The sequence below is a fragment of the Pristiophorus japonicus genome, chromosome 2 (assembly GCF_044704955.1).
Source record: "Pristiophorus japonicus isolate sPriJap1 chromosome 2, sPriJap1.hap1, whole genome shotgun sequence".
Taxonomy (NCBI): domain Eukaryota; kingdom Metazoa; phylum Chordata; class Chondrichthyes; family Pristiophoridae; genus Pristiophorus; species Pristiophorus japonicus.
Window position 1 is genome coordinate 101,674,425 of NC_091978.1, and position 25,119 is coordinate 101,699,543.

Sequence of the window (25,119 nt, forward strand, 5' to 3'; positions counted from 1 at the left end):
GAACTAAATATTCAGGGGTATTTGACAATTCGGAAGGACAGATAGAAAGGAAGAGGAGATGGGGTGGCACTGTTAATAAAGGATGAGATCAGTGCGTTAGTGAGAAACGATATTGGCTCAGAAGATCAAGATGTTGAATCAGTTTGGGTGGAGATAAGGAATAATAAGGGGAAAAAGTCACTGGTGGGCGTAGTCTATAGGCCTCCTAACAGTAGCTACACTGTTGAACGGAATATCATAAAATAATGGAGGCTTGTAAAAAAGGAACGGCATTAATCATGGGCGATTTTAACCTTCATATTGATTGGACAAAGCAAATTGGCCAGGGTAGACTTGAGGAAGAGTTCATAGAGTGGATCCGGGATAGTTTCCTTGAACAGTACATTACGGAACCAATCAGGGAGCAGGCTATCTTAGATCTGGTACTGTGTAATGAGACAGCATTAATAGACAATCTCCTAGTAAAGGATCCTCTAGGAATGAGTGACCATAACAGGTTGAATTTAAAATTCAGTTGGAGGGTGAGAAAGTTGGATCTCTAACCAGTGTCCTAAGCTAAAATAAAGGAGATTACAAAGGTATGAAGGCAGAGTTAGCTAAAGTGGACTGGGAAAATAGATTAAAGTGTGGGACGGTTGATGAGCAGTAGCAGACATTTAAGGAGATATTTCATAACTCGCAACAAAATATATCCCAATGAGAAGGAAAGACTGTAAGAGAAGGGATAGCCATCCGTGGCTAACTAAGGAAATAAGGGATGGTATCAAATTGAAAACAAAGGCATACAATGTGGCCAAGACTAGTGAGAGGCCAGAGAATTGGGAAACTTTTTAAAGCCAGCAAAGAAAGACCAAAAAATGTATAAAGAGAGGAAAGATAGATTATGAAAGTGAACTAGCACGGAATATAAAAACAGATAGTAAGAGTATCTACAGGTACATAAAAAGGAAAGGAGTGACTAAAGTAAATGTTGCTCCCCTGGAGGATGAGACTGGGGAATTAACAATGGAGAACAGGGAAATGGCAGGAACGTTGAACAAATATTTTGTATTAGTCCTCGTTATATATGTAAACTTGTATTTACTCTGTACAGCCACCAGAGGGCTCATCCCCTGGAGTCCCAAGGGATCCCATAATCCCTTGGGACCACAGGTATTTAAGGAGGCCTCACAGATTGGAGGGGCACTCTGGAGACCTGCAATAAAAGACTGTCACACTTTATTTTGAGCTCACAGTGTTCAGTCTGACTCTGCCTCCATACATAACAACTGGCGACGATATACAAATAAGCGAACCCAAAGATGCAGAGAACAGTGGGCATCCTGGAGAAATTCTTGGAGGGAAATGATTGGGAAACTTTTGTGGAGTGACTCGACCAATACTACATGGCCAATGAGCTAGATGAGGAAGAGAACGCTGTCAAACGAAGGGCGATCGTCCTCACCATCTGTGGGGCACCAACGTATGGCCTCATGAAAATCTGCTCACTCCAGCGAAACCCACGGAGAAATCATACGATGATTTGTGCACATGGTCCGAGAGTATTTGAACCGGAAGGAAAGTGGTCTGATGGCGAGGTACCGGTTCTACACCTACAAAAGGTCTGAAGGCCAGGAAGTGGCGAGTTATGTCGCTGAGCTAAGACGCCTTGCAAGACATTGCGAATTTGAAGGACATTTGGAGCACATGCTCAGTGACTTTTTCGTACTTGGCATTTGCCACGAAACCATACCGCAAACTTTTGACTGTAGAGATCCCAACCTTGAGTAAGGCCATAGTGATAGCCCAAGTGTTCATACGAAGCAATACGAAGCAAATCTCTCAGCACACAAGTGCTGTTACAAGTACTGTGAACAAAATGATGTTGTTTTCGAATCGCAACATACAGGGCAGGTCACACATGCCTGCAGCTGCACGTCCGCAGATATCTCAGAGTCCACCATCAAGGGTGATGAATACAAGGCAATTAACACCTTGTTGGCGCTGCGGGGGGATCATCGTTTCCATTCGTGCTGATTCAAAGGGTATGTTTGCAAGAGCTGTGGAACAATGGGACACCTCCAACATATGTGCAGGCGAGCTGTTAATCCTGTTAAACCTGCAAACCACCATGTCACAGAGGAAGACAGATCAACGGAGGATCACGATGAACCAGAGCCTCAGACCGAGGAGGCAGAGGTACATGGGGTGCACACATTCACCACGAATTGTCCCTCGATAATGCTGAATGTTGAACTAAATGGACTCCCGGTGTCAATGGAACTGGACACGAGCGTGAGCCAGTCCATCATGGGCAAAAATACATTTGAAAGATTGTAGTGCAGGAAGGCCTCAAGGCCAGTCTTAACTCCAATTCGTACGGAACTAAGAACTTACACAAAATAACTGATTCCCGTAATCAGCAGTGCTACCGTAAAGGACTCCTACAATGGAGCGGTGCACAAGCTACCACTCTGGGTGGTACCGGGTGATGGTTCCACACTGCTCGGCAAGAGCTGGCTGGGAAAGAAACGCTGGAAACATAGAAAATAGGTGCAGGAGTAGGCCATTTGGCCCTTTGAGCCTGCACCACTATTCAATAAGATCATGGCTGATCATTCATCTCAGTACCCCTTTTCTGTTTTCTCTCCATACTCCTTGATCCCATTAGCCGTAAGGGCCATATCTAACTCCCCCTTGAATATATCCAATGAACTGGCATCAATAACTCTCTGCAGTACGGAATTCCACAGGTTAACAACTCTCTGAGTGAAGAAGTTTCTCCTCATCTCAGTCCTAAATGGCTTACCCCTTATCCTTAGACTATGTTCCCTGGTTCTGAACTTCCCCAACATCGGGAACATTCTTCCTGCATCTAACGTGTCCAGTCCAGTCAGAATGTTATATGTTTCTATGAGATCCCCTCTCATTCTTCTAAACTCAAGTGAATACAGGCCCAGTCGATCCAGTCTCCCCTCATATGTCAGTCCACCCACCCCGGGAATCGTTCTGGTGAACCTTCGCTGCACTCCCTCAATAGCAAGAACGTCCTTCCTCAGATTAGGAGACCAAAACTGAACACAATATTCCAGGTGGGCCTCACCAAGGCCCTGTACAACTGCAGTAAGACTTCCCTGCTCCTATACTCAAATCTCCAAGCTATGAAAGCCAACATACCATTTGCCTTCTTCACCGCCTGCTGAACCTGCATGCCTACTTTCAATGACTGATGTACCATGACACCCAGGGATGACGGCCGAGCGCTATCGCCCGCTGACGACACTTTGTGTGCCCAGGTCTTAAACAAGTTCCCTTCGCTGTTCGAACCAGGCATCGGGAAATTCCAAGGAGCAAAAGTGCAGATCCACCTAATTCCAGGGGCGCGACCCATCCATTACAAGACGAGAGCAGTACCGTACATGATGAGAGAAAGGGTAGAGATCGAGCTAGACCGGCTGCAACGAGAGGGCATCATTTCACCAATCGAGTTCAACGAATGGGCCAGCCCAATCGTTCTTGTCCTCAAGGGAGACGGCACTGCCAGAATCTGTGGTAATTACAAAGTAACTATCAATCATTTATCCCTGCAGGACCAATAGCCACTACCAAAGGCCGGCGACCTCTTTGCAACGCTGGCGGGAGGAAAGATGTTCACGAAGCTGGATCTGACTTCAGCCTACATGACGCAGGAACTGGAGGAATCATCGAAGGGCCTCACCTGCATCAACATGCACAAAGGTCTTTTTATTTATAACAGATGCCCGTTTGGAATACGATTAGTGACGGTTATATTCCAGAGAAACATGGGAAGCTTACCTAAATCGGTCCCGCACACCGTTTTCCTCCAGGACGACATCTTGGTCACAGGTCGGAACACAGTCGAGCATCTGCAGAACCTGGAGGAGGTTCTTAGTTGACTCAACCGCGTGGGGCTCAGGTTAAAATGCTCGAAGTGCGTTTTCCTGGCACCTGAAGTGGAGTTCTTGGGAAGGGGGATTGTGGCGGACAGCATCAGGCCCACCAACTCAAAAACGGAGACAATCGAGAACGCGCAGAGGCCACAGAACATGACGGAGCTGCGGTCGTTTCTGGGAATTGGCTAGATTAGACTGGCAAATGATACTTAAAGGGTTGACGGTGGATAGGCAATGGCAAACCTTTAAAGATCATGTGGATGAACTTCAACAATTGTACATCCCTGTCTGGAGTAAAAATAAAACGGGGCAAACAAGGGAAATTAAGGATAGTGTTAAATCCAAGGAAGAGGCATACAAATTAACCAGAAAAAGCAGCATACCGGAGGACTGGGAGAAATTTAGAATACAGCAGAGGAAGACAAAGGGTTTAATTAAGAGGAGGAAAATAGAGTACGAGAGGAAGCTTGCCAGAAACATAAAAAATGACTGCAAAAGCTTCTGTAGATATGTGAAAAGAAAAAGTTTAGTAAAGACAAACGTAAGGCCTTTGCAGTCAGATTCGGGTGAATTTATAATGGGGAACAAAGAAATGCCAATTGAACAAGTACTTTGGTTCTGTCTTCACAAAGGAAGACACAAATAACCTTCCGGATGTACTAGGGGACCGAAGATCTAGTGAGCAGGAGGAACTGAAGGATATCCTTATTAGGCGGGAAATTGTGTTAGGGAAATTGACGGGATTGAAGGCCGATAAATCCACAGGGCCTGATAGTCTACATCACAGAGTACTTAAGGAAGTGGTGCTAGAAATAGTGGATGCATTGGTGATAATTTTCCAACAGTCTATCGATTCTGGATCAGTTCCTATGGACTGGAGGGTTGCTGATGTAACACCACTTTTTAAAAAAGGAGGGAGAGAGAAAACGGGTAATTATAAATCGGTTAGCCTGACATCAGTGGTGGGGAAAATGTTGGAATCAATCATTAAGGATGAAATAGCAGCGCATTTGGAAAGCAGTGATAGGATTGATCCAAGTCAGCATGGATTTATGAACGGGAAATCATGCTTGACAAATCTTCTGGAATTTTTTTGAGGATGTAACCAGTAGAGTGGACAGGGGAGAACCAGTGGATGTGGTGTATTTGGACTTTCAAAAGGCTTTTGACAAGGTCCCACACAAGAGATTGGTGTGCAAAATTAAAGCACATTGTATTGGAGGTAATGTACTGACGTGGATAGAGAACTCGTTGGCAGACAGGAATCAGAGAGTCAGGATTAACGGGTCCTTTTCAGAATGGCAGGCAGTGACTAGTGGAGTGCCGCAGGGCTCAGTGTTGGGACCCCAGCTCTTTACAATATATATTAATGATTTAGATGATAGAATTGAGTGTAATATCTCCAAGTTTGCAGATGACACTAAACTGGGTGGCGGTGTGAGCTGTGAGGAGGACGCTTAGGCTGTAGGGGTGATTTCGACACGTTAGGCGAGTGAGCAAATACATGGCAGATGCAGTATAATGTGGATAAATGTGAGGTTATCCACTTTGGGGGCAAAAACACGAAGGCAGAATATTATCTGAATGGCGGCAGATTAGGAAAAGGGGAGGTGCAGCGGGACCTGGGTGTCATGGTTCATCAGTCATTGAAGGTTGGCATGCAGGTACAGCAGGCGGTGAAGAAGGCAAATGGTATGTTGGCCTTCATAGCAAGGGGATTTGAGTATAGGAGCAGGGAAGTCTTACTGCCGTTGTACAGGGCCTTGGTGAGGCCCACCTGGAATATTGTGTTCAGTTTTGGTCTCCTAATCTGAGGAAGGACGTTCTTGCTATTGAGGGAGTGCAGCGAAGGTTCACCAGACTGATTCCAGGGATGGGTGGACTGACATATGAGGAGAGACTGGATCAACTGGGCCTTTATACACTGGAGTTTAGAAGGATGAGAGGGGATCTCATAGAAACATATAAGATTCTGACGGGACTGGACAGGTTAGATGCGGGAAGAATGTTTCCGATGTTGGTGAGTTCCAGAACCAGTGGACACAGTCTTAGGATAAGGGGCAGGCTTTTTAGGACTGGGATGAGGAGAAACTTCTTCACTCAGAGAGTTGTTAACCTGTGGAATTTTCTGCCGCAGAGAGTTGTTGATGCCAGTTCATTGGATATATTCAAGAGGGAGTTAGATATAGCCCTTGCGGCTAAAGGGATCAAGGGGTATGGAGAGAAAGCAGGAAAGGGGTACTGAAGGAATGATCAGCCATGATCTTATTGAATGGTGGTGCAGGCTCGAAGGGCTGGATGGCCTACTCCTGCACCTATTTCCTATGTTTCTATGACTCCTGACCTACTTTGGTAACTTCTTACCGGGTCTCAGCATACTGTTAGATCCACTGCATGTCTTACTACGAAAAGGGGACGAATGGATTTGGGGCAAAAGCCAAGAAAATGCATTTGTAAAAGCGAGAAAATTGTTATGCTCAAACAAATTGCTTTTGTTCTATGATCCATGGACGCGTTTGGTACTAGCATGTGATGCGTCATCATATGGCGTCGGGTGTGTATTGCAACAAGCTAATGATTTCGGGAAACTGCAACCGGTTGCTTATGCATCCAGGAGTCTGTCTAAGGCTGAGAGAGCCTACAGCATGGTTGAGAAAGAAGCATTAGCGTGTGTCTATGGGGTAAAGAAAATGCATCAATACCTGTTTGGGCTAAAATTCGAATTGGTAAATGACCATAAGCCACTCATTTCCCTGTTTTCCGAGAGTAAAGGGATAAATACCAATGCATCAGCCCGCATCCAGAGATGGGTGCTCACGTTGTCCATATACAACTACGCATTCCGCCACAGGCCAGGCACAGAAAACTGCGCCGATGCTCTCAGTAGGCTGTCATTGCCCACCACGGAGATAGAAATGGCGCAGCCTGCAGATTTAGCCATGGTTATGGAAGCATTTGAGAGTGAGCAATCACCCGTCACTGCCCGGCAGATCAAAACCTGGACAAGCCAGCACCCCTTATTATCCCTAGTCAAAAGCTGTGTGCTTCACGGGAGCTGGTCCAGTGTCTCAGTGGAAATGCAGGAAGAGATAAAGACGTTCTAGCGAAACAAAGATGAAATGTGTACACAGGCAGACTGCCTTCTGTGAGGCAATCGTGTAGTGGTTCCCAAGAAGACACCTTCATCAATGACCTCCACAGTACCCACCTAGGCAACGTGATGATGAAAATGATAGCCAGATCCCACGTGTGGTGGCCTGGTATCAATGCGGACTTAGAGTCCTGCGTTCACAGCTGTAATACATGCTCACAGTTAAGCAATGTACCCAGGGAGGTGCCGCAAAGTTTATGGTCTTGGCCCTCCAAACCGTGGTCTAGGGTACACGTTGACTATGTAGGCCCATTCTTGGGTAAAATGTTCCTTGTGGTTGTAGACACATACTCCAAGTGGATTGAATGTGAGATAATGTCGGCTAGCATGTCCGCTTCCACTACTGAAAGCCTGCGGGCCATGTTTGCCACACACAGTCTACTCAATGTCCTGGTGAGTGACAAAGGGCCATGTTTTACCAGTGCTGAGTTCAAAGAATTCATGACGCGTAAAGAGATCAAACATGTCACATCTGCCCCGTTCAAACCAGCGTCCAATGGTCAGGCAGAGAGAGCAGTGCAAACCATCAAGCAAGGCTTGAAGAGGGTAACTGAAGGCTCACTGCAGACTCGCCTATCCCGAGTCCTGCTTAGCTACCGCAGGAGACCCCACTCGCTCACTGGGATCCCACCTGCTGAACTGCTCATGAAAAGAGCACTTAAGACAAAGCTCTCGTTAGTTTATGCTGATCTACATGAACAGGTAGAGAGCAGGCGGCTTCAACAAAGTACATACCATGATAGCGCAAATGTGTCACGCGAGATTGAAATCAATGATCCTGTATTTGTATTAAATTATGGACAAAGTCCCAAGTGGCTTCCTGGCACTGTCGTGGCCAAAGAGGGGAGCAGGGTGTTTTGGGTCAAACTTTCAAAAGGACTCATTCACCGAAAACACTTGGACCAAATCAAACTCAGATTCACGGACTATACTGAGCAACCCACCTTGGACCCTACCTTTTTTGATCCCCCAACATACACTCCAGTGGCAACCGGCACCACGGTTGACCACGAAGCAGAACCCATCATCCACGGCAGCCCAGCAGGACCCAACACACCAGGCAGCCCAGCAATGCCAGCTGCACAGCAGCCCAGCGAGGGCCCAACAAATGATCCAACAATACCAGCTTTCACACCGAGATGATCAACCAGGGCAAGAAGGGCCCCAGATCGACTCACATTGTAAATATTTACGCTATTGACTTTTTGGGGGGGGGGGGGGAATGTTGTTGTATATGTAAACTTGTATTTACTCTGTACAGGCACCAGAGCGCTCATCCCCTGGAGTCCTAAGGGATCCCATAATCCCTTTGGAGCACAGGTATTTAAGGAGGCCTCACAGGTTGAAGAGACACTCTGGAGACCTGCAATAAAAGACTACGGTCACACTTTACTTTGAGCTCACAGTGTTCAGTCTGACTCTTTCTCCATACCTAAGAGTCCTCACGGAAGAAGACACTAAAAACATCCCAATAGTGGATAATCAAGAGGCTATAGAAGGGACAATCACTATCACTAAAGAAGTACTACTTGGTAAAATAATGGGACTAAAGCCAGACAAGTTCCCGCGACCTGATGGCTTACATGCTCGGGTCTTAAAAGAAGTGGCTGCACAGATAGTGGGTGCACTGGTTGTAATCTACCAAAATTCCCTGTATTCTGGGGGCAGTCCCAGCGGATTGGAAAACTGCAAATATAACACCCCTATTTAAAAAAGGAGGCAGACAAAATGCAGGAAACGATAGACCAGTTAGCCTAACATCTGATGTTGTGAAAATGCTGGAGTCCATTATTAAGGAAGCAGTAGCAGGACATTTGGAAAAGCATAATTCAGTCAAGCAGAGTCAGCATAGTTTTATGAAAGGGAAATCATGTTTGACAAATTTGCTGGAGTTCTTTGAGGATGTAATGAGCAGGATGGATAAGGGATGTGGTGTATTTGGATTTCCAGAAGGCATTCGATAAGGTGCCACATGAAAGATTACTGCACAGGGTGGGGGTAATATATTAGCATGGATAGAGGATTGGCTAACTAACAGAAAACAGAGAGTCGGGTCATTTTCCAGTTGGCAAACAATAACTAGTGGGATGCCGTAGGGATCGGTGCTGGGGTCTCAACTATTTACAATCTATTTTAATGACTTGGATGAAGGGACCGAGTGTTTTGTAGCCAAGTTTGCTGATGATACAAAGATGGGTGGGAAAGCAAATGGAGAAAAATTGCAAAGTGCTGCAGTACAGAAGTCCTGTTACAACTGTACAGGGTATTGGTGAGGCCACACCTGGAGTACTGCGTACAGTTTTGGTCTCCGTATTTAAGGAAGGATATACTTGCATTGGAGGCTGTTCAGAGAAGGTTCACTTGGTTGATTCCGGAGATGAGGGGGTTGACTTATGAAGATAGGTTGAGTCAGTTGGGCCGATACTCATTGGAGTTCAGAAGAATGAGAGATGATCTTATCGAAACATATAAGATAATGAGGAGGCTCGACAAGGTGGATGCAGAGAGGATATTTCCACTCATCTCAGAATAAGGGGCAGCCCATTTAAAATTGAGATGAGGGGGAATTTGCTCTCTCAGTGTTGTAAATCTATGGAATTCTCTGCCCCAGAGAGCTGTGGAGACTGGGTCATTGAATATATTTAAGGCGGAGATAGACAGATTTTTGAGCGATAAGGGAATAAAAGGTTATGGGGAGCGGGCAGGGAAGTGGAGCTGAGTCCATGATCAGATCAGCCATGATCTTATTAAATGGTGGAGCAGGCTCGAGGGGCCAGGTGGCCTACTCCTACTCGTTATCAAAAGCTTTACTAAAATCAATATGCACTACATCATGCGCACTGCCCTCATCGACCCTCCTGGTTACCTCCTCGGAAAATTCAATTAAGTTAGTCAGACACGACCTTCCCTTGACAAATCTATGCTGACTGTCCTTGATTAATCCATGTCTTTCCAAATGAAGATTTATCCTGTCCCTCAGGATTTTTTCCAATAATTCTCCCACCACCGAGGTTAGGCTGACTGGCCTGGAATTACTCGGTCTATCCCTTTCTTCCTTTTTAAATGAAGGTACAACATTAGCAGTCCTCCAGTCCTCTGGCACCACACCAGTAGCCAGAGAGGATTGGAAAATGATGGTCATAGCCTCTGCTATTTCCTCTTGCTTCTCTTAACAGCCAGGAATACATTTCATCTGGGCCTGGGAATTTATCCACTTTAAAAGCTGCTAGGCCCCTTAATTCTTCCTCTCTCACTATCTTTATCTCATCTAATATTTCACACTCCTCCTCCCTCATTGCAAAGTCTGCATCGCCCGCCTCTTTTGTGAAAATGGATGCAAAGTGTTCATTCAGAAACCTACCCACATCTTCCGACTCCACACACAAATTTCCTATATGGTCTCTAATAGGCCCCACTCTTTCTATAGTTATCCTCTTGCTGTTTAAGGGCCCAAATTTCCCCAACCCCTTTTTCTGGCGCACATACCCGAGGTGCGCTGCTTTTGTCCGCCTCCAAGTGCGCCGAAAATCTTCCTCACGATTCTGGCCGCTCCCCAGCCTCTCCTTGGTGGTGGCGTAGTGTGGCCAGTGGATTGGGGGCGGAGCCAGGTCCCGGGGCTGAAAACAGTGCCGGGACCTCTGCACATGCGCATTAGAGTGCGTGCGCATGTGCAGTAGCTCCTGGCAGCCCGAATCTGTGCGACGCTCTGCAGGCTGTGTGAGAGGGGCCCGAAGCACGCCGTCCCTATCCCTGGCCGAATGGGCTCCCTCATCGGAGGCCCGCTGCGTTCACTAAGGTAGGGCTTCTATTTTTTATTTGTTATTTATTGATTGATTGATTGCTTGCTTATTACTTTGGTCTTGGTACTTTAGATGCAGGGTTCCTATTTTTTGTTTGTTAATTAATTGCTTATTCCTTTTTGTGCTTTGTTTAGTGCTTGGTGCAAATGTACTGCTTTGTTTGGTGCTTGGTGCTTGGTGCTTGAAATATATTTATGCTTCTTTAATGTTGTTGTGAAGGTGTTTAATGCTTTGCAAGGTCCCCTTCCCCCTTCCCCCCCACCCAATCTCTGGCTGATTTCTTAATTCACCCCAGGGTTTTTCAGAATGTACACTTACGCTGATCTAAGTTAGTTTGGAGTAAGTTTTAGCTGGCTAAACTTGCTTAAATGGCCAGAAAAAGCGTAAGTGGCTGGTAATGCCCCCTTTTGAAAAAAAAAAATGGAGCTAAAAAACCTAACTAACTCACTTACACTGGAGCAACTTAAATGGGGAGAATAGCGATTTTTAAGTTACTCCAAAAAAATCTAGTTGCTCCAAAAAAAACGGAGCAACTCGTGGGGAAACTTGGGCCCATGTTTAGGTCTTCCCTGATTTTACTTGCCAACTTTTGGAGCAGGCTGCTCTTTTTGGCCTAAGTTGAAAAATCAGTTTTCCCAATCAATTTGCACCAGCATAACTCAGTTAGTTACGATTTTTTTAGGCCAAAGGGAGCGTAACCAGCTACCTATGCCAATTCTGGCCATTTAGGGAAGTTTGGCCAGCTGAGAGTTACTCCAGTTGTGCTTAGGCCAGCGTATGTGACATCTGCAGAAAAGCCTTCCCTGGAGTTAAGGAAATCAGCGCACCAGATGCCCGGACATACTAAAAGAATTGAAAAACACATAGCAACAACTTACCTCCAACCCCACCCAAAGGCTGTCTGATCCCATTCTAGGTCCCTATTCTCCCGGTCCAGTCCCATTCTCAGTCCCCAGTAAGAGTGAGAGTGAGAGAGAGAGAGAATGGGGACCAGACCGGCAAGCCCTTCGGCTGTTATGTGTTTTTCAATTCTTTTACTGTGTTGGGAGCTGGCTGTATGCTTCACTTTGCAGCCTCATGTGTCCCAGTTTATCATGGCAGCCTGATCATTTTGGCGCAGATCAAGGCTCCACCCCCAAAACTAAAGGTCGGGTTACGCCACACCAAAATGAAGAAATCACGGGGAAACTTAGGCCCCAAAAAATGCTTTGGGGAAAATTGAGCCCTTGGTCTGTACCCTCAGCATCTCCTCCTTGAATGTCTCCCACTACTCTGACACTGATTTACCATTGAATAGCCATTTCCAGTCCACTTTGGCCAAATCCCATCTCAGCTCAGCAAAATTGGCTTTACCCAAATTGAGAACTTTTATTCCTTGTCCCCCCCTATGTCCTTTTCTGTAACTACCCTAAATCTTGTTGAATTATGATCACTAGCACCAAAATGCTCTCCCACTGATTTCCCTTCCACCTGCCTCGCTTCATTCCCCAAAACCAAGTCCAGAACCACCCCCTCCCTTGTTGGGCTTGTTACATACTGGCTAAAGAAATTCTCCTGAATACATTTTAGGAATTCCGCACCTGCTGTACCATTCACACTACCTTTTCCCCCAGTTAATATTAGGGTAGTTGAAATCCCCCACGATTACAAATCTATAGTTTTTTCACTTCGCAGCAATTTGCTCACATATTTGTTCTTCTATCCCCCTCTGACTACTTGGGGGTTTATAGTGCATTCCCAGTGGCATGTTTGTAACCTCACATAACTGTAACCTTTATGTAGCAACACTGTATACACCTGAGAAATGCACACCTTGACCACAGGGGGTGAACTTGTGGGAGACACTTCTCACCTGGTCATCCAGGTATATAAAGGGAGGTCCCAAACAGGGTCATCACGTCTTGGTCCTGTGAATAAAGGTACAGGTCACAAAGTGACCTTGTCTCCAGTATGTGCCTTGTGTTGATTTGCTGTAGTGTGTAAGGACACAACACCCAGTAGTGTGATCGCCCCTTTTTTGTTCTTTAATTCAATCCATATGGCCTCATTTGATGATCTCTCTAACATATCATCCCTTCTCACAGCTGTAATTGTTTCTTTAATCAATACTGTGACCCCCCCTCCTTTTTTACCCCCCTCTCTATCCTGACTAAAAATCCTGTAAGCAGGAATGTTGAGCTGCCATACCTGCCCTTCTTTCAGCCATGTCTCAGTAATAGCAATAATATCGTACACCCAAGTGTCAATCTGTGTTCTCAGCTCATCTGCCTTATTTCCTATATTCCTTGTATTGAAGTATATACCATTTAGTATTGCCAAACTCCCATGTTGTTTATTTTCCAGCCCTTGTTTCCTCTGTCTTTCAAATTCACTTTCTACTACTTCTCTGCTGCCCAATTCCAGCTTTACTTCTCTCCCCACTGAATCTATTCTCCGGTTCCCATCCCCCTGGCAAGCTAGTTTAAACCCTTCCCAACAGCACTAGCAAAACCTCCCATGATGATACTGGTCCTGGCTCTGTTGAGCTGCAACCCGTCCGGCTTGTACAGGTCCCACCTCCCACAGAAACGGTCGCAATGCCTCAGGAATCTAAAGCCCTCCCGCCTGTACCATCTCTCCAGCCACGCATTCATCTTCTCTATCTTCTTATTTCTGTACACACTAGCACGTGGCACCGGCAGTAATCCAGAGATTACTATTTTTGAGGTGCTGCTCGTCAATCTCTCCCCTAGCTCTCTAAACTCTGCCTGGAGGACCACATGAAAGGAGTGATGCTCCAATTGCCTTCCTACATGTGGTTAACCAGACCCACACCTTATGTTTGCATTTGTCGCCCTGGTATCCACAAACTTATTCCTCCACAACACATGTGCACTGCCTGTTCACTACTGCGTAGTACTTCCTCACCTTATCTGCTGTCCGTTTGTCCTTGTGCTTCGTCTTGGCACTTCCCATTTTGACGCTTCCTCTTCCCACTCCCCCGCTTTCTCTGTCGCTACTCTTTCTTGCCCCATTTCGGATTCCAACTCCACGTCCCCATCTCTCCTCTTCACCTCCCAGTCTACTTTTGCTTCTGCTGTGTTCCTAACACAGATGAGACTGCAGTCAGGGAGGTTAAAGTAACAATGACCTCAGTCTTTATTAAGATACTCCAGAGTGAGGAACAGGCCTTAGGGGCCGGCTTAGATACAGTGCTTCCAAGGGATGCTGGAATCCCTTGGGACTTCAGGGGATGCACTCCCTGGTGGCGGAACATGGGAGTGCATGTTTTACAGATACACATCATTCCCCCCCAAAGTAAAAGTGAAAACTATTTACAAGGTGAGGTGGTCGGGAGCCTTTCTTTCCCTGGTGGACCGCCTCGGTACAAATGTCTGTTCTGGTGTCTTGGCTGTGCCCTCGCTGGGCTGGCGTGTTGTTGGCCCTACAGGGCTGCTGGGTGAGCCTGGCCTTGCTGGGCTGTTGGGCGTGATGGGTTCAATTTCCTGGTCCGGGGTGGTGTCGTTGATCCTTTGGATGTGTGTTGTGGGCTCGAAAAAGGTGGTGTCTGCTGTGAGTCGTTCAGGGCAGTCTGTCAACCGCAGCCTCGTTTGGTCCAGGTGCTTTCTGCAAATTTGTCCATTGTCTAGTTTGACGACAAACACCCTATTCCCTTCTTTAGCTATCACCGTGCTCGCGATCCACTTGGGACCATGTGCATAGTTTAGCACATACAAAGGGTCATTCAGATCAATTTCCCGTGACACAGTGGCGCGACCATCATTTACATTTTGTTGCTGCCGCCTGCTCTCTACCTGATCGTGCAGGTTGGGGTGAACCAGCGAGAGTCTGGTTTTAAGTGTCCTTTTCATGAGTAGCTCAGCCGGGGGCACCCCCGTGAACGAGTGAGGTCTCGTGCGGTAGCTGAGCAGTACTCTGGACAGGTGGGTTTGGAGTGAGCCTTCTGTGACTCGTTTAAGGCTCTGTTTGATTGTTTGTACTGCCCGCTCTGCCTGCCCATTGGAGGCTGGTTTAAACAGGGCCGAGGTGCCATGTTTGATCCCATTGCGGGTCATGAATTCTTTAAATTCGGCACTGGTGAAACATGGCCCGTTGTCACTGACCAGTATGTCAGGCAGGCCGTAGGTGGCAAACATGGACCTGAGGCTTTCAATAGTGGCGGTGGCGGTGCTTCCCGACATTATTTCACATTCAATCCATTTTGAAAAAGCATCCACCACCATCAAGAACATTTCACCGAGAAACGGGCCCGCATAGTCGACATGGATCCTCGACCATGGTCTGGAGGGCCAGGACCATAAACTTAGTGGTGCCTCTCTGGGTGCGTTGCTGAACTGAGCATACACGCTGCATTGGCGTACACAGAACTCTAAGTCAGAATCGATACCGGGCCACCGCACGTGGGATCTGGCTATCGCTTTCATCATTACTATACCCGGGAGTGTGCTGTGGAGATCCGAGATGAACGTCTCCCTGCCCTTTTTGGGTAGCACTACATGGTTACCCCACAACAGGCAGTCTGCCTGAATGCACAGCTCGTCCTTTTGCCGCTGGAACGGCTTGATTAGCTCTTGCATTTCAACGGGGATGCTGGCCCAGCTCCCATGCAGTAAGTTTTTTTTTACTAGGGACAGCAGAGGATCTTGGCTGGTCCAAGTCCTAATCTGGCGGGCCGTGGCAGGTGAGTTATCATTTTCAAACGCTTTCATGACCATCAACAAGTCTGCGGGCTGCGCCACCATCAACAAGTTTGCAGGCTACGCCATTTCCACCCCCGTGGTGGGCAATGGTAACCAACTGAGAGCATCCGCACAGTTCTCGGTGCCTGGCCTGTGGCAGATGGTATAGTTGTACACTGATGCGTGAGTGCCCACCTTTGTATGTGGGCTGAGGCACTGGTATTTATCCCCTTGTTTTCAGCGAACAGGGATGAGGGGCTTGTGATCGGTTTCCGACTCAAATTTGAGGCCAAACAGGTACTGATGCATTTTCTTTACCCCGAACACACACGCTAATGCCTCTTTCTCAATCATGCTGTAGGCCCTCTCAGCCTTCGACAAGCTCCTAGAGGCATAGGCGACAGGTTGCAACTTCCCCGCAACGTTAGCTTGTTGTAATACACACCAGATTCCGTACGATGACGCATCACAAGCTAGCACAAGTCTTTTACACGGGTTATACAATGCAAGCAGCTTGTTGGAGCATAAAATGTTTCTGACTTTCTCAAAAGCAATTACTTGTTTTTTTCCCCCCATACCCAGTTCTCAGCTTTACGCAATAACACATGTAAGGGCTCTAAGAGGGTGCTTAACCCCGGTAGGAAGTTACCAAAATAGTTGAGGAGTCCCAGGAACGACTGCAGCTCCATGACATTCTGTGGCCTGGGCGCGTTCCTATTAGCCTCTGTCTTGGTGTCTGTGGGCCGAATGCCGTCCGCCGCGACCTTTCTCCCCAAAAACTCCACTTCTGTTGCCATGAAGACACATTCCTCTTCAGTCGCAGCCCTACGCGATCCAGTCGCCGAAGGACCTCCTCCAGGTTTTGTAGGTGCTCGACGGTGTCCCGACCCGTGACCAATATGTCGTCCTGAAAAACCACCGTGCGTGATACCGACTTGAGTAGGCTCTCCATGTTTCTCTGGAAGATCGCTGCAGCCGACCGAATTCCAAACGGGCATTTGTTGTCGATGAACAGTCCCTTGTGCGTGTTGATGCAGGTGAGGCCCTTCGAAGACTCCTCCAGCTTCTGCGTCATGTAGGTCGAAGTCAGGTCGAGCTTGGTGAACGTATTGCCTCCTGCCAGCATCGCAAATAGGTCATCTGCCTTAGGTAGCGGGTATTGGTCCTGTAGCGAGAAACGATTAATAGTTACTTTATAATCGCCGCAAATCCTGACCGTGCCATCACTTTTGAGTACTGGAACAATCGGGCTGGCCCACTCGCTGAATTCCACTGCAGAGATGATGCCCTCACGTTGCAGCCTGTCCAGCTCTATTTCCACTCTCTCCCTCATCATGTGAGGTACCGCTCGCGCCTTGTGGTGAATGGGTCGTGCCTCTGGGACCAAGTGGATCTGCACCTTCGCCCCGGAAAAGTTTCCAATGCCAGGCTCAAAAAGGGAAGGAAATTTGTTGAGAACCTGGGTACATGAGGCCTCATCGACATGTGATAGCGCTCGGACGTCATCCCAGTTCCAGTGGATTTTGCCCAGCCAGCTCCTTCTAAGCAGTGTGGGGCCACTGCCCGGGACAATCCAGAGTGGCAGTTCGTGCACCGTGCCCTCGTAGGTGACCTTGCCCATGGCGCTGCCCAGGAGAGTGATAAGCTCTTTGGTGTACGTTCTCAGTTTCGTGTGGATGGGGCTCAGGGCTGGTCTGAGTGCCTTGTTGCACCAGTCTCTCAAACATCTTTTTACTCATGATGGATTGGCTAGCACCAGTGTCCAGTTCCATGGCCAAGGGTAAGCCATTCAATTTTACAATTAGCATTATAGGTGGACATTTCGTCGAAAATGTGTGCACCCAGTGTACTTCAGCATCTGCCTCCTCTCTTTGCGGCTCGAAATTGCTTTGATCCACCATAAACTGATCTTCCTCTGCCACGTGGTGGTTAGCAGGTTTTGCAGAGCTCGTTGGAGGTGCCCCATTGTTCCACAGCTCTTGCAAACATACCCTTTGAAGCGGCATGAATAGGCTGAATGGAAGCCTCCACAACGCCAACAAGGTGTGAATTGCCTTGCATTCATCCTTTGTTGCAGACTCAGTCATCTGGGTCACCTGAGGCCTGCTGGCAGTTGCAGACTCACGGTTTTTGCCCTGTACATTTCTGCTCGCAAACACAGTTCCAGTTAATTTATGAACATTTCTAGCACTGGTGTGCTGAGAGATTTGTTTGGTGTTATCACTGGTGGACATATACGCCTGTGCTATCGCAATGGCCTTAGTGAGGGTCAGTGTCTCTACAGTCAAAAGTTTTCGTAGGATGGTCTCGTGGCCAATGCCCAGTTCAAAAAAGTCTCTGAGCATTTGCTCCAGGTAGCCATCAAACTCACATTGTCCTGCAAGCCGTCTTAGCTCGGCGACGTAGCTCACCACTTCCTGACCTTCAGATCGCTGGCACGTGTAGAACCGATACCTCGCCATCAGCACACTCTCCCTCGGGTTAAGATGCTCCCAAACAGTGTACACAGCTCCTCATACGACTTATCTGTGGGTTTCACCGGAGTCAGAAGATTCTTCATGAGGTTGTAGGTCGGTGCCCCGCAGACCGTAAGAACCACTCTCCTTTTTGCAGCACTTCCTTCTCCGTCCAGCTCATTGGCTACAAAGTACTGGTCTAGCTGTTCGACATAGGCTTTCCAGTCCTCATCCTCTGAGAACTTCTCCAGGATGCCCACAGTTTGCTGCATCTTTGCATTGGATTCGTATACTCGTCGGCAGTTGTTATGTTCCTGACACAGAGGAGGTTAAAGTAACAGTGACCTCAGTCTTTATTAAGACACTCCAGAGCGAGGAACAGGCCTTAGAGGCCAGCTTATATACAGTGCTCCCAAGGGATGCTGGGATCCCTTGGGACTTCAGGGGATGCACTCTCTGGTGGCAGAACATGGGAGTGCATGCTTTACAGATACACAACAGCTTCCCTTTCACATTTCTCTCTCCTTGTCCCCTTACACACTGCTTTGCCTGAAAAGGAGTATACCAAGTGTGATCTGACCATAATTGTAAAATCTTAATTTCTAGAATTCGTCAACTATTCCTGCTTTATGGCAGAACTACACAGGTTACCCATCCACTAGATTGGTCATTTTAAAATAATCATGCATACACAATTTTTGTCCCATTAACTCAACTGTCCCTCTGCTAAGGATGTCAACCAATTATTTTAGTCCAAATCCACAGTTTTAATCCTCTAAATCAACTGCAAGCCAATTTGCAGAATAGACTTGTAACAAAACCAATCAACATTATTACTACTCCCTTAAAAATTAGAAAACGGGGAACTACAGACCGGTTAGCCTATCAGTAGTAGGGAAAATGCTACAGTCTATTATAAAGCATGTGATAACGGCACACTTAGATAATATCAACGGGATTAAACAAAGTAATCATGGATTTATGAATGGAAAATCACGTTTGACAAACCTACTGGAGTTTTTTGAGGATGTAACTGATAGAATAGATAAGGGAGAACAAGTGGATGTAGTGTATTTGGATTTTCAGAAAGCCTTTGATAAAGTCCCACATAAGATGTTAGTGTGCAAAATTAAAGCACATAGGATTGGGGGTAATGTATTGCATGGATTGAAAATTAGTTAACTGACAGGAAACAGAGAGTAGGAATAAATGGGTCTTTTTCTGGGTGGCGGGCAGTGACTAGTGGGGTACCACAGGGATCAGTGCTTGGGCCCCAGCTATTCACAATATATATATATATAATAAATAAATGATTTGGATGAGGGAACCAAATGTAATATTTCCAAGTTTGCTGACGACACAAAACTAGTTGGGGTTGTGAGGAGTATGCAAAGACGCTGCAAGGCAATTTAGATAGTTTGAATGAGTGGGAAAACACATGGCAGATGCAGTAGAACATGGCTAAATGTGAAGTTATTCACTTTGGTAGGAAAAACATAAGGACAAAGTATTATTTAAATGACAATGGCTTGGGAAGTGTCAATGTACAGAGGGACCTGGGTGTCCTTGTACACCAGTCATTGAAAGCAAACATGCAAGTGCAGATGTTGGCCCTCATTGCAAGAGGATGTGAGTACAGGAACAAGGATGTCTTACTGCAGTTATACATGGCCTTGGTGAGACTGCACCAGGAGTATTGTGTGCAGTTTTGGTGTCCTTACCTAAGAAAGGATATACTTGCCATAGAGGGAGTGCAGTGAAGGTTCACCAGACTGATTCCTGGGATGGCAGAACTGTTGTATGAGGAGAGATTGGGTCGACTAGGCCTGTATTCACTAGAGTTTAGAAGAATGAGAGGGGATCTCATTGAAACGTATAAAATTCTGACTGGATTGGATAGACTGGATGCGGGGAGGATGTTTCCCCTGTCTGGGAAGTCGAGAACAAGGGGTCACAGTCTCAGGATATGGGGTAGGAAATTTAGGACCGAGAGGAGGAGAAATCTTTTCACTCAGAGGGTGGTGAACCTGTGGAATTCTCTACCACAGAAGGCTGTGGAGGCCAAGTCACTGAATATATTTAAGAGGGAGAGAGATAGATTTCTAGAAACAAAAGGCATCAAAGGGTATGGGGAAAAAGCAGGAATATGGTATTGAGATAGAGGATCAGCCAGGATTATATTGAACAGTGGCACAGACTCGAAGGGCCGAATAGCCTACAACTGCTCCTATTTGCTATGTTTCTATGAATATCTGATACAGGGTTGAAAATCATAAGGATAAAAAAAGACACAGATAATCAAATACTTTAAAGGAACAGTATTATTCCAGTAATAAAAACAGAAAATGCTGGAAATACTCAGGTCAGGCAGCATCTGTGGAGAGAGAAAAACAAAATTCAGGTTTCAAGTCGATGACTTTTCATCAGAACTCAGTGTTATTCCAGTCCTGGGAGTTTGTGCAATGCAACTTGTCAAGTTTGAATAATAAAATTATAATGTTTGATCAGCATCCTTAATTTTGCTAATTGTCTTGAGGCCTATAGAAAATTTTCAATTTTAATGTTGTTTACGTCTCAATTAAGCAAATTGGATGGAGCCTACCTTTTGCAAACTGTGCACAGAAACAATCAATTTGAGGAAACAAGCGTGCTTTTTTTCCTGAAACCATTTCTTGTAATGTTTTTATATACATAACCCACAAAACAGTACAACGTTTTCAAGACGAGAAAATGAAGGAACGGGCAGATTAACTGACTGGGTGTAGGGTTGCCAACTCTGGTTGGCTGTATTCCTGGAGGTTATCATACGACCCACAGCTTCCCCCATCTCAAATATTTTTCTAACTAATAAGGAAAAGTGTTCAATAAAATGCAAATTGTAAAAAAAAGTTCATCATTTTTTAAATTACCCTATGATTTTTCTCCAGGTTACTCGAAGTGTCCAGGACATTGATTTTTAATTCCTGAAGGCTCCAGGACAAACGTGAAAGGTTGACAACCTTAGCTGGTAGTGGAGGGGTGGGTGTGTTTCTCAAACTTCTGCTTGTTAACGCCACAATACCAGGGCAAACACAATTCTATATTGCTGTATTTTTAAGCAGAGAAAATGAGAACAGAATATATAGCGATACTTATCCTTATTTTCCTCAATGATTAATAGAAATGGATGGAGGTAATCTACAGTATCAAAATAAACCGTGGGGAGAACTATTCCTCCAATCCAACCGAACCGACTAAAAATGCTGCCAACACCAGCAGATCCTTTTCTAGCTGTCACGTCCTTTTAAATGTAGTTTGGATTGGGACCGGAAGCGATGCCGCTGACGGAATGTTTCTCGAAGTTTCTCTCTCCCCCCGCGCGCTCCTCTCTAATTCCAGCTCATGAGTCACCCCGCACAGCCGCCGGCTCAGCCTAACTTGAGAGCCGTTAATTTTTTTTAAATTATTGGATGATCGACGTCGTCAGTCACCAATCAGCTCTGAATAACGGTGGGTGGGTTTCCAAATAAAGCAACCTTCAGGGCGTGACAACACAAATAGAGCAATCCACGCGTTGGTGGGTGGGGCTTACGACGTGCGAACCGGCACTGAAGCAGTAAGCAAGTTAGGGAGCACCGGAGAGTGGTTGTGGTTGACGTGTTGGTGTAAAGTAGGGGAATATATTTAACGGTAATGAATTCCCGGGTTTAGGGTTGAAATGTTTCAATTTAAAAAAAAAAGTTTTAATGCATGTTTCGAATTTATCACGAGCGGCCACCAGACAGAGCCTGTTACTATAGTCCTGTACAATAATGTAGATGTGTCAGTACTAATATCTATGATGCATTTCTTCCTGTTCCAGAAAAATCGCTGCTGTCTGGCGGGGATTCAGGTCAACGTCTCCGAAAAATCATGGGTAAAAATTATTATAACATCCTCGGCATCAGCTCTGAAGCCAATGAAGATGAAATTAAAAAAGCGTACAGGAAAATGGCCTTGAAGTTTCACCCGGATAAAAACAAAGAGCCCAACGCCGAGGAGAAATTTAAAGAGGTGGCCGAGGCTTACGAAGTGCTGAGTGACCCCAAGAAGAGATCCATTTACGATCAATATGGGGAGGAAGGTGAGTGTCCTTGGAGTTGGCCTTTTCCCCGTTTTCCTCCATGCACCGATTCTCGGTGTGTGATAGATAAATGCTGCAATCGATTGCATAATATATTTAGTGTGAAAGGATTTGCAGACATAGACCTAATAGATACATTCTTCCAACAGTTCCTGATGAGTGCAGTTTGTTTTACAATGCCTGCACTCAGTTCTGTATAAATGGAGGAGGTTATTTTACTTAATTTTGAAGGAGAGGAGTTTCAGTGTAATCGATATGTGGTAAGGACTTAAAATAACGAAGATGAAGGGCACGGATTTGCTGCCAATTAACTTTAAAAAGCAACGTAAGCAGTTTGGCAGAGTATGTTTGTTTGAGGGAAGTCGCTCCAATGTCCGATATTATGTTTGGGAGTAGTGGAGTGCTGCTGCGACTTTTATTATTAGCAGCCAAGATCCTGCAAATCCCCTGGGAGGACAGACGCACCAACGTTAGCGTCCTCGACCAGGTCAACATCCCCAGCATTGAAGCACTGACCACACTTGATCAGCTCTACTTGGAGCTCCTTCATGGCAAACGAGCCAAAGGTGGGCAGCGGAAACATTACAAGGACATCCTCAACACCTCCCTGATAAAGTGCAAATCCCCACTAACATCTGGGAGTCCCTGGCCAAAGACCATCCTAAGTGGAGGAAGCACATCCAGGAGGGCGCTGAGCACCTCGAGTATCGTTAATGAAAGCATGCTAAAATCAAGCGCAGGCAGCGGAAAAAACAATGCTGCAAACCAGTCCCACCCACCCTTTCCCACAACGATTATCTGTCCCACCTGTGACGCTCATATTGGACTGTTCAGCCACCGAAGGACTCATATTTTTCGTGGGAGCAAGACTGCCTATGATAATGTGTCTAATCTACAGTGATAAACTGAATAAACAAGAGGTGATGTGTGCTGTTCAACTAAACCACTGTGACCATTCCTTGGTCTGCTATTTAAACAGTTAAATAGGGAAGTAAGATGAGCAATAAAAATAGAAAATGCTGGAAATCACAGCGGGTCAGGCAGCATCTGCGGAGAGAGAGAGAAACAGAGTTAACGTTTCAGGTCGATGACCCTTCGTTAGAACTGGCAACAGTTTGAAATGTAACAGATTCATATGGAAGTGCTAGGGCTCTGAAAGGGAGGAGGGGAGGGGACTGGAAAGAACAAAAAGGAAGGCTTGTGATAGGGTGGTAGGCAGAAGAGATTTGAGAGATGATGGGCTGAATTGAGATGGTAATAGCACAAGTTAGGAAACAAAAGGTGAATCTAGATAGGGTGTGAATGATGGAATAAATGCCAGCTACCATGGGAAACAGATGGGAGGGAATGTTTTTGTAAAGCAAGGGAACAAAAAGTGGGCAGAGGTTATGGTCTGAAATTGTTAAACTCGATGTTGAGTATGGAAGGTTGTAAAGTGTCTAAACAAAAGATGAGGTACTGTTCCTCGAGCTTGCATTGAGCTTTATTGGAACAGTGCAGGAGGCTGAGGACAGAGTGGGAGTGGAGTGTAGAATTAAAGTGACAGGTGACCAGAAGCTCGGGGTCACCCTTGTGGACTGAACAGAGGCGTTCCGCAAAGCGGTCACCCAATCTGCATTTGGTTTCCCCGATGTAAAGGAGATTACACCATGAGCAGCGAACACAGTGTACTAAATTGAAATAAGTACAAGTAAATTGCTGTTTCACTTGGAAGGAGTGTTTGGGGCTCCGGACAGTGAGAAAGGAAGAGGTAAAAGGGCAGCTGTTGCATCTCCTGTGCTTGTACGGGAAGGTGCCGGGGGAAGGGCTGGGGTGACTGCGGAATGGACCAGGGTGTCGTGGAGGGAGTGGTCCCTTCGGAATGCTGAGATGGGAGGTAAGATATGATTGGTGGTGAGATAACGCTGGAGGTGGCGGACATAAGAAATAGTAACAGGAGTAGGCCATACGGCCCCTCGAGCCTGCTCTGCCATTCAGTAAGATCATGGCTGATCTGATCATGGACTGCTCCATTTCCCTGCCCACTCCCCATAAACCCTTATCGTTTAAGAAACTGTCTCTTTCTGTCTTAAATTCATTCAGTGTCCCAGCTTCCACAGCTCTCTGAGACAGTGAATTCCACAGATTTACAACCCTCAGAAGAAATTTCTCTTCATCTCAGTTTTAAATGGGTGGCCCCTTATTCTAAGATCATGTCCTCTAGTTCTAGTCTCCCCCATCAGTGGAAACGTCCTCTCTGCATCCACCTTGTCAAGCCCCCTCATAATCTTATACATTTGGATAAGATCACCTCTCAGTCTTCTGAATTCCAATGAGTAGAGGTCCAAACTGCTCAACCTTTCCTCCAGTCAATCCCTTCATCTCTGGAATCAACCTTGTGAACCTTCTCTGAACTGCCTCCAAAGCAAGTATATCCTTTCGTAAATATGGAAACCAAAACTGTTCAACATTCAGGAAGGATAGACAGAAAAGAAAAGGAGGTGGGATAGTGTTGGTTAAAGAGGAAATTAATGCAATAGTAAGAAAGGACATTAGCTTGAATGATGTGGAATCTGTTTGGGTGGAGCTGCGGAATACCAAAAGGCAGAAAATGCTAGTGGGAGTTGTGTGCAGACCACCAAACCATAGTAGTGAGGTTGGGGACAGCATCAAACAAGAAATTAGATGTGTGCAATAAAGGTACAGCAGTTATCATGGGCGACTTTAATCTACATATAGATTGGGCTAACCAAACTGGTAGCAATACGGTGGAGGAGGATTTCCTGGAGTGCATCAGGGATGATTTTCTAGACCAATATGTCGAGGAATCAACTAGAGGGCTGGTCATCCTAGACTGGGTGATGTGTAATGAGAAAGGACAAATTCGCAATCTTGTTGTGCGAGGCCCCTTGGGGAAGAGTGACCAGAATATGGTAGAATTCTTTATTAAGATGGAGAGTGACAGTTAATTCAGAGACTAGGGTCCTGAACTTAAGAAAAGGTAACTTCGATGGTATGTGACGTGAATTGGCTAGAATAGACTGGCGAATGATACTTAA

The 25,119-nt window shown here is 46.1% G+C and overlaps 1 protein-coding gene across 1 annotated transcript in view; it reads left to right on the forward strand.

The window, feature by feature from the left end:
- The first annotated feature begins 21,555 nt into the window (after positions 1–21,555).
- dnajb5 (DnaJ heat shock protein family (Hsp40) member B5) overlaps positions 21,556–25,119 on the forward strand; it is a 53,314-nt gene continuing 49,750 nt past the window's right edge. Inside the window, exons 1-2 of the mRNA XM_070868421.1 lie at positions 21,556–21,648; positions 21,821–22,081. Of these exons, the coding sequence (XP_070724522.1) occupies positions 21,871–22,081 (211 nt within the window). The 5' untranslated portion in view covers positions 21,556–21,648; positions 21,821–21,870. The remainder of the gene's footprint in view (positions 21,649–21,820; positions 22,082–25,119) is intronic.